The sequence below is a fragment of the Alnus glutinosa genome, chromosome 8 (assembly GCF_958979055.1).
Source record: "Alnus glutinosa chromosome 8, dhAlnGlut1.1, whole genome shotgun sequence".
Taxonomy (NCBI): domain Eukaryota; kingdom Viridiplantae; phylum Streptophyta; class Magnoliopsida; order Fagales; family Betulaceae; genus Alnus; species Alnus glutinosa.
In genome coordinates, this window is record NC_084893.1 from 29,447,700 (window position 1) to 29,458,292 (window position 10,593).

At 38.7% G+C, this 10,593-nt stretch overlaps 1 protein-coding gene across 1 annotated transcript; it reads left to right on the forward strand.

Annotated features, from left to right (window-relative positions):
• Positions 1-289: 289 nt before the first annotated feature.
• On the forward strand, positions 290-1,181 carry LOC133876434 (heavy metal-associated isoprenylated plant protein 47-like). The gene is made up of 3 exons (XM_062314714.1): positions 290-403; positions 509-587; positions 700-1,181. Exons 1-3 carry the CDS (start codon positions 398-400, stop codon positions 1,002-1,004), a joined length of 390 nt encoding a protein of 129 aa, XP_062170698.1. The 5' UTR covers positions 290-397; the 3' UTR covers positions 1,005-1,181.
• Positions 1,182-10,593: the final 9,412 nt, after the last annotated feature.

Here is a 10,593-nt window from a genome sequence, read left to right on the forward strand (position 1 = left end):
AGGGTAACTGCCCATCTGTTTTCGTTGTGGCAAAAGGTGGTCATAACCAATGATTGAGGGTGACGCCACACCTTATTCCTCTAATTTTCTTTTTGAAGCACTTCTTGGCATTGTAATTTCATAATTGATACTCCTTCTCACGATCGACATTATATATGTTATAGTCAATAAATCTTATAGTTGATCATTTTGTGGCCCACTTAAAATATATTATCTAGCTGGCGCCTCGATCAGCTGCTTCAGGCAAGAATATATCCTCCTCCTCTTAATTAGCAAGCCCACGCCTATAAATGGAACTTCCATTCATTTCTCCGTGCACACAGATTAAGCTTCTTAATCAGAGTTCTCTCACTAAAGCCGCTTGTTAATTATTATATATAATTGCTTCCGCAAAAACATGAAGGTAAATCTTACACCAAGATCAACGCAATACAAGTACTACTAGTGAATTCTGAAACTTGACCTAATTAGTTGCTTACTGTCTTTAATTATCTTATGTTGCGCGCAGCAAAAAATAGTTATCAAGGTGGAAATGAGCAGTGATAAATGCAGAACCAAGGCCATGAAGATTGCCGCAACAACATACGGTTAGCATCAAACTCGTTACTTTTTTCGGGTTTTAAGAAGTAGAGTGAGTGGACTCGATCGAGGTGTTTATGTATAGTGTATTAGTGTTTACATATAATATTCTACGTACAGGTGTGAGCTCGGTGGCAATACAAGGGTCAGATAACGATCAGTTGGTGGTGAGTGGCCAAGATGTTGACTCGGCTAACTTGACCCGCTCGCTAAGGAAGAAGCTTTGCTATGCCACCATATTGAGCGTCGAAGAAGTGAAGGACAACGCAGAATCGACAGAAGAAAAAGTACCGGAACCCCCAAATCCGGTAGAAATCGACTTTTCACAGTTTCCGGTGTGTAATTGTCAACCATATCATCAACCATATCCCAAGTACTATGAAGTCGTCTACGATCCGTATCAAAATAACTGTTCCATCATGTGATCGTACGATTTAATTACGAGATCACCCTCTCTTTCAAACCCCCCGAACATTTGTTCGATCGATCTGTTGAGTGTTGAGTTCGGTGCACTATGTTGCTCCTAGCTAGCTAGTGTCATCTTGGAGCGTGTTTTAGATTCTATTGCAAGTATATACGGAAGTAATTAACTTCGTTGTACATGTTTAAATAGTCACGTACATGGAGGTTCCAGCTAGATCTCCCAAAATCAGCTAGAAATAATATTACACCTAAACAATGGTCCGACAAACTTGGAATGCCATTAATGGATTCAGCTAGCGATGGGCTTTGCTCGTATCGGCTAGCTGAACAAATTAATCACTTTGAAAGCATCATATCGTAGGCTTAGAGATATATATAATTCTATTGCACATACTAATTACCAAGGAAAAAATAATAATACTAGAGATAGAGACTTTAAATGAAACAGTAACTCAAACTGAAAATTTAAGAAAAATGTAGCCGGCCTTAACACCAACTTCCATATTCTCTTACATGGCTTTGAAACGAACTTTGAATGATTGAGGGTATAAAAGTACTCGAACTTTAATGTTCAAAAGTAACTATCGATATTTTCATGACTCCTATGAATGTAAAGATTCTCTTTCTCCCAAAATACCACGTATGTATTATATGTATATTTAAGTATTCTTAAAAAAATTGAAGTAAATTTTAAAATTATTATTAAGCGTGTGATTAATGAAATGATGATTTTTTAACATTGAAAAAAAGTTAATTCCTATTAATTTCCACACACAAATTTTTTTTTTTTTAAAGAAACAAAGAAAGATATTAATTTTGTGGGAACCCTGGAAATTTATGGGAATCTAAATTCTCCTGAGTTATGCAGTGGCCTATCTAACGAAGAATTTTTTTTTTTCTTGGGTAGGGTTGGAGGGTGAGAGACTAATTAAAAACATTAATTTCAAACAACATTTTTTTATACATAAATATTATTTTTTGAAAAACTTGTAACACATGTTTCCTAACATTGAATTAAACGGTCTATCTTCTACCTAGAAAAACAAATTAATTTTTTTTTTTTTGAGAAAAGCCCTGATGAATCTCAACATGAAATTTTTGGGCATAGATCGACTTTCTCTAGCAAACAACTTGTGCATGGCACAATTTTATTTTATTTTATTTTCTTTCTAACGTACATATTGATGCTGGCCAGTTTTATTACCAGTTTTTGGTCAGACCCATTTATTTAATTAATATAAAATTATAAGATATTTTTTTTTAATAAAAGACTCCAACACATTTTAAATCAAATATTACGTACAGGAAAAGAAAAGAAAAAATAGTTACAATAAACAATGTCTCACATTGGATATAGAAAATTATTACAACTGATCGAAATAAGGTTAAACATAATTACAAAGGAGAAGTAAACAGGACATGCAGCTCCTCTAGTAAAAGAGACAAAATATATGTATACTTTGTCGTTGGTTTTCATATGGTCACATGGTACAACTCCTTTAGAAATATTTTAATGGTTTGGTTGTATTCAAGTCACAAAGTCAACATATATGGTCAAATTCTTTTTTTTTTTTTTTTTGTGAGTACATCGTAGAAAGAACGGAAAGAAATAAAAAAAAACTAACTTATGGAACAAAGAAGGTGGAGGGGGTATCTTTTCCAAAACATGGAGGAAAAGATGAGGATAAATGGGGAAAGGATGGGAATGCAGCCAGAATAAATTCTAGTTGCGGCCCAATTTGCCACATGGTGGGCACAGAAGTTTGCACTTCGGTTAACATGACTAGCTTGCCAGCTAGCAGTTGGAGGGAGGATGGAGAAGATGTTGGAGATGATGGAAGCAATCCGCCAATCAGTAGTAGATGCTGGATGCTGAAGCGCCAAAGTGACATTGAGAGAATCACCTTCTAATATAAAAAAAGATAACCCTAAAGAAGTTGCCAATCGGGAAGCCAGAAGAGCAGCAAGGGCCTCACCATAAAGAGGAGAGCATGGAGAGCTAATCAGGGAGATACACTTGATTATAGAACCAGTAGAGTCTCTGCAGACTGCAGCTTGAGCAGAGAAGGTGGCTCTGATAGCAGTATCATAGTTTATCTTGAAATATGGAGGAGATGGGCTTTTCCAGACAGCAGGAGTTTTATCATATTTGGCTGTCCACGCATAATAGTGGTCCAGAGAAATCTTGTTGATAGTAGTAGATATGCTAAGAGCACTTGGGATAATGCCATCATGATAAGCTTTGTTCCTGGAAAACCAAAGGTAGTCACAGGCAACAGCAGCAAAAATTTGGAACCTATGAGTCTCTGCTGGAGGAACACCAAGCATACGATGTGGATGGAGAATGATAAGGAGCCAATCTGTCATGTTAGTAACATTTAATGCAATAGTATCCAAAGGCCAAAAAGATTGGCGCCAAACCACACGTGCAATGGGGCAAGTGAAAAAGAGATGGGGGAGAGAGTCTATGGGATAAGAGCATAGGGAGCAACTGGTGTCTGATATGGAAGAAGGGATGGTTTGAGAAATTCGAAATTTGGTAGGAATAACATTCCATACCATTTTCCAAAGAAAAAGTTTAAGGCGATGGTTCAGCTGAAGCTTCCAAAGAGCCTTCCAACTAGATTTTGAGAGGTGTGAAGGGGTGGAAGGAGATAAGGAGCTAATGAGGTGATGGGTGGATTTGGTGGAGAAAATGCCGGTAGAAGAAGGGGTCCAGAGAAGGGAATCAGAGTGTGAACGGATATTGATTTTTAAAATTTCAGATATGGTGGTGGGATCAAACAAAAAATGCAAGACATTTTGCCTCCAGGACATGGTAGGAGAGTGAATAAGATCAGAAATGGCCAGGGGATGGTTGGAGGAGATGGACGGCAATCTAGGGGTAGGTGTGAAGGATGGGACAGTAGGAATCCATGGTGAGGACCATATAGGAAGGCTTGAGTTATTATGAGGAATAAAACAAGCTCCAGAAGAGATGATGGGTAAGGTTGCCTTGATTCCATTCCAAATCTGAGATCCAGTTTTAAGAGAAGAGGATAAGAGATTACCATACCTGATATACTTTTGCTGGAATAGAGAGACCCATAAGCTGTTGTGATTTGAGAGTAGTTTCCATCCGAGCTTGGATATCAGAGACAAGTTCACATCCTTCATAAGTCTGAAACCAAGACCACCTTGATCTTTTGGCAAACACATAGAATTCCAAGATTTTAGAGATAAGTTGCGGTTTTTGTCCTTTGGGAAACCCCACCAGAAATTTTTAAAAGCCCTATCCAATTTTTTACAAAGAGCATCTAGAAACAAAAAGGAACTCATGGCATAAGATGGTAGAGAAGATACCACTGTTTTAATCAGAGTTGATTTACCTGCCTGAGACAAAGTTTTAGATCTCCAACCTTCAATTTTCCCATTAACCTTGTCTAAGATGTCAGAAAAGGCTGTTGTTCTTGATTTGCCAAACAGGATAGGAAGGCCAAGGTGTTTTGCAGAAGCTGGGGTGAGCTGGTAGGGGAGAGTTCCTGATAGTAGAGATGGTAGAAGCATTTGTGTTTTTGCTAAACAGAATATTTGATTTATTGGTATTGATAGTTTGTCCTGACCAAGAGCTATATTTATTAAGACAATCCCTAATAATAATAGCTTCACTAGAGGTTGCAGCAGAAAAGATGACTAGATCATCAGCAAATAAAAGATGGTTTAAGGAAGAACACGATCTAGCAATTTTAAAACCGCGAAGGCTTTGGTGAAGCAGAGCAGATAACTTCAGTGCCAATAATAAAGAGAAAAGGGGATAGTGGATCACCTTGACGAAGACCCCTAGAAGGGGAGAATAACCCAAAAGGGCTGCCATTGAGAAGCACTGAGAATGAGGAGGTGGAAATGCAAAGTCTGATCCAGTTGATCCACTTTGGATGAAAACCAAGTTTGGTAAGAATAGCAAGCAGAAAGGACCATTCCATTTTGTCAAAAGCCTTCTCCATATCAATGTTAACAGCCATTAGGCCTCCTCTACCCCGCTTAGATTTAAGAGTATGAAGCATCTCATGAGCCAATATAGAATTGTCCTGAATATGGCGGTTAGGAACAAAAGCTGTCTGATATGGAGATATAATATTGTTGAGAAGGGGCTTCAGCCTAGTAGCTAGCAGCTTGGATATGATCTTATAAATAATGTTGCAGAGGCTGATGGGGCGAAAATCATGCATGGAGGAGGCACCCAGCTTCTTTGGAATTAAAGCTATAAAAGTGTGATTCTGTTCCTTGATCATGTGGTTATTCCTGAAAAAATTCCAGACAGCTTGTAGAACAGTCAATTTAATACTATCCCAATATTTCATGTAGAAAAGAGCTGTAAATCCATTAGGGCCAGGGGCCTTTGATGCACCAAGGCTAGCTAGTGCAGAATGAATTTCTGCTTCAGTTGGAATAGCACATAACATGTTATTATCATCATCAAACACAGAGCAATGAAAAAGGTCTAGTAACTCAATGCTAGCAGTAGGATTTGTAGAGGCAAACAAAGTCTTGAAATTTGAAATAAAACAATCACCAATAGATCTCCTATCAGCAATCCAACCATCAGTAGAGGATTTTAGAAGATCAATAGCGTTTCTCCTGCGCCGAATAAGGGTACTAGTGTGAAAAAATCTAGTATTGAAATCCTTACAAGTTAGCCAAAGATCTCTAGATTTGTGCTTCCAGAGGGATTCTTCCTGAATCAGGTATTCATTTAAAAGGCCTTTGAGATGAAGCTCTAAGGCTAAATTGGAATCTGAAGGAGGGGCCTGTTGGGTGATGTCAAGTAGCTAGTTGATAAGTGGAGTCTAGTTTCCTTTGAATTTCACCAAAGTAATGCTTGTTCCAGTGTTTGATTGCCTGCTTTGTGTTTTTCAGCTTTTTTAACAAGCAGTAAGCAGGAGAGCCATAAACAATAAGAGACCAAGCTTCATTGATAACTACACCACAAGTGGGATCCCGAGTCCAAAATTCTTCAAATCGGAAAGGAAGAGGGAGATAAGGGGATCTAGTGGATGTATCTAAGAGTAGAGGGCTATGATCAGAATTTAGGGCTGGTAAATGGGTAATAGAGAAAGAGGGAAAATGTTGAATCCATTGATTAGTAGCAATACCCCGATCAAGACGCTCTTTAATCAAACTATGCCCCTGTCGGTGATTTGACCATGTATAAGGGTTACCAGAAAATCCAAGATCAATCATACCAAACTGATTCATAAAATAGCTGAAATTATTCCTGGAGAAGCTTGGGAATGGTCTACCGCCCAATTTGTCATGTTGAGCTGTTATAGCATTAAAATCACCAATACAAAGCCAAGGAATATCACAATGATCACCGAAATCAGCTAGAGTGGTCCAGAAATCAGAATTGGATTTCTGATATGGGGGGCCATAAACAAACGAAATCAACCATTTAACAGTAGGGGAGTCTGAGGAACACCAAGCACAAATCATATCATGAGATACATAGAAGTCAGAAAGGTTAATATCATTTTTCCAGGCAAGAAAAAGTCCCCCTCTAAAGCCACAAGGAGGAGCCTGAACATTCAAATTGAAACCAAGCTAAAGCAGGAAAGAACTAGCTGTAGGAGATGTAGTCTTAGTTTCAGACAAAAATAAGATATCAGGGTTGTGCTTTCTGATCATGGCCCGTAAACTACGAATTGTAGAGGATTGAGCCAAACCTCTACAATTCCAAGATAAAATTTTAATATTGGACAAAAACGTAACAACAAAGAAATCAAAAAATGGCTTAGCAAACAAAGGCCACAAACAATGATCGCAGAGCAAAAAACCTGAGAGAAAACGTCGTACAATCACAACCGACAAACCAAACTTGCAGCCAGAGACTCAGAAAATCCAGCGCTGCACCACCGACGGAGTCCGAAAGCAGCCACCACCGCCAGAAAAACGAAAAAAAAAAAAAGCCTTTAGAGGAATCCTGGTAAAGCAGCAACAGAGAGGAGAAACAGAGAGATGCTTGTGCAAAGGGAGCGCCAAAGAGTTGAAAATCACGAAAGGGAAAGGAAAAGGGCCACACAGTGCTGAAAGCACGGCACAGAAGAAGTTGTAAAGAGGGAAGATAGGTAGAAAGACCTAATTTTTACTTTCTCTGTGGTTAGAGAGAAGAGGAGGTTTTCTAGTGGAGAAGGTGTTGAAAAAATGAAGATAGTGTATTGGATTTAACCAGATGTGGAATAGGAAAATACAGATGGGAGATAGGTTCAAGACCTAATTTTTCCTTAACTCAGTTAGACAGAAGGCGGAGATTCTCTCTCTATATATGGTCAAATTCAATCACGCTCTCTACACGCTTTAGGATCATTATGCTTTGAATGACGTCATCATATATACAATCATCCTGGGAAGAAACGTCCTAAGATTGATAACTGCAAAAGAAATGTGAAAAAAATAGGGGTTAAATATATTTTTGGTTCTTTTGTTTTGAAAACTTAAATTTTTAAGTACTTGAGTTTCAATTCACATCATAAATGGTATCTCAATTTAAAAAAAAGATCGAATTAGTACCTTAGTTAAATTTTCCATCCAAAAACTAACAAGTTGCTACATGTCAACCTCTGTGTTGTAGTATAAAAAAATAAAAAATCTTTAAAATTAATTAAAAAATATTAAAAGCTTGAAAAAAAAAAAAAAAAAAAGAAGAAGAAGAAGAAGAGAGCCACCCTCTTGACCGGTGGGGTGGTTCAGCCACCCTATGACAAAAAATAAATAAATAAAAATTCAAGGGTTTTGGCCATTGGGAGTGGTTTGGCCACCCCATGGCAAAAAACATAAAAAAAATAAAAAAAATTCAAGAGTTTTAGCCATTGGGGGTGGCCGAACCACCCTCGTGGCCCATTGGGGGTGGTTCGGCCACCCCCAAGGGCCAAAACCCTTTAAAAAAAATTTGGGGTAATTACCTTTTCCCCCCATGAACTACCAAAAAATGCGCAATGCCTCCATGAACTACCAACTCGACCAAAATAGAGCATTCAACTACCAAAGACAACCATTTTCTCTCATTCTTTCAGTTAGAGGAGTTAAGAGAAACAGTCAACGGGTCATGTGCCATTTTACATGGGGGCATATTGGAAGATGGTGGTAGTTCATGGGGGGAAAAGAGGAAGATGGTGGTAGTTCATGGGGGGAAAAGAGAAAGAAAATGAGGGTAAAACGGCGTGTACGTGACGGTCACGTGACCCGTTGACCGTTTGTTTTAACCTCTTTAACTGACGGAATGGGGGAAAAGGGTTGTCTTTGGTAGTTGAATGCTCTATTTTGGTCGAGTTGGTAGTTTGTGGGGGCATCGCGCATTTTTTGGTAGTTCATGGGGGGAAAATGTAATTACTCCAAAAAATTTATAGGGTTTGCCTATAGGGGTGGTTTGTGCTCTATTTTGGTCGAGTTGGTAGTTTGTGGGGGCATCACGCATTTTTTTGTAGTTCATGGGGGGAAAATGTAATTACTCCAAAAAATTTAGAGGGTTTGCCTATAGGGGTGGTTTGGTCACCCCCAAAGGCCAAAACGCTTCAATTTTTTTTTTTTTTTTAATTATCAGATGGGGGTGGTTCGGCAACCCCAGACCGGTCATGGGTGTGGCTAAGCCACCCTCTTCTTCTTTTTTTTTTTTTTTTTTTTCATTTTTTTAAGTTTTTAATAATTATTTTTTAGTTTTATTATTTTTTAATTAATTTTTAAAGATTCTTTATTCTTTATTTTGTAATTTTTTATATTGTGACATGTGTCAACCCTCAGGGGTTGACACGTGGCGGACCGTTAGTTTTTGGACGGAAAACTTGATTGAGGTACTAATTTGGTCTTTTCCCAAAACTAAGGTATTATCTGTAATGCAAATTGAAACTCAAGGATTAAAAAATAAAGTTTCAAAACTCAAGGACAAGAAGTGTATTTAATCCAAAAAATAAACTAGTCCACTATAAAAGTTGACTGAAATCCTCTAGAGTGCAGCCTAAGGCTAGGGAATTTTACATCTTTCCCCCACAATTATGGACCTTTTGTTTCAGGGTAAAATGGTTTCTGAAAAATGATTTCGGCATTTTTTGGTGTTTGGTAGGAGCGAAAATAATGGTCAATCGGAAAATGATTTCTGTTTGACAAAAAATGCTTAGTAAATTTTGGAAAATGATATCGCTTTTTAAAAGCGTAAATTATTTTCCGTAGATAGCAGACGCAGTTAACCATCTTTTAAACGACGTAGTCCACCTTTACGTTCAAGCAGTTGACTATCGCCGGATTCTAACAAGCCAGATTTAGGCACTGGTTGGTGCCGGAATTTGAAAAATTATGCCGGAATCCAGCGACATCTGGCTACCATCACCGGATTTCGGCAAAACTGTGCCAGATTCTGGCCAAATCTGTCCATTCTGGCCGAATCTCCAGCTAGTTTGGCTGGGATCCTCCTAGAACGGCACCAAACTGTTGGTGCAATTTTCTGGTAGGTGACATGTTGATCAATGATTCGTCAGAGTACTCCTTCTCAAATCTACAAACAAGAACTGCGTCAGGGGATGCCGACAATCCCGCTCCGATACTTAAGTCAAAGGATAGTTTGAATATGAGCAGAGTAATTTTTAGGAGCATAGAACGTAACTTAATAACTGAAGAGATTTTGGTATTTATAGAGATTGAGGAGCAGTTAGGATAGTTCCCGGTTTGTGCGGGGATCAGTAGTTGAGGAAGACGTGGCCTCGGGCGCACGGACATTTTGAGTTCCACGACCGCCTATCTCGGGTGCACGATCCTTTATGGGTGACATGTTGTTGGAAAAGCTTCGGGCGCACGGTCCATTTATGTATCGTGCGTCGTGTCCCTTAAATCCCGGGTAATCTTGAGATGTTTGCGGGCTTGGGTGTTACAAGATATCCGGGTCGGCTACCCGAGTCAGGTGAACCGGTTGGGCCCAAATGATTTTGATGGGCTTGGATAAACTAATATTTTCCCTAACATGTGTGATGTCTCAACATGCTATATTATGATCCCCAAGGGGTAGCTCAATTGGCTGGAGACCACGCCTCATGAAGTAAAGGTCACTAGTTTGAATTCCCCATCCCCCCTCTTGTGTGGACATATATAAAAAAAAATAAAAAAAAAAAAAAAAATTGCTATATTATGGGCTCACTAAAAGACTTTCTAAATTATCAATCTCTTTAATAGCATACACAGAGCTTTCAAAGGAACATAATTACATGTAATATTTAACATCTTCTGTTTGTACTACACAAACCTAAACTATATGAGCCCTACACTTGACATCTTCAACCAACGAAATGTTGACCAACCGCACTACAAAAAATTCAAGAATTTTGGACGGTTTCAAACTGTCCAGAAATTGCAAAAAACCGTCTGGAACAAAGTCCAGACGGTTTATTCTGGATGATTTTAAACAGTCCAGAAATATGAGTCGCGAATTCCGGTTGGCGACAAAGAAATAGAGATTCGGCCGGTGACAAAGAAAGAGAGAGAGGAAGAGAGATTCGGTACCACGCACACCGGCCGGCGATAGAGAAAGAGAGAGGAAGAGAGAACCGGCAGGAAATCCACGTATTCCGGCTG

Excerpts from the sequence above, each read along its gene's own strand:
- LOC133876434 (XM_062314714.1), top strand. Across the intron at positions 588-699 it reads GATTGCCGCAACAACATACG|GTGTGAGCTCGGTGGCAATA; the intron begins GTTAGCATCAAA and ends TTCTACGTACAG.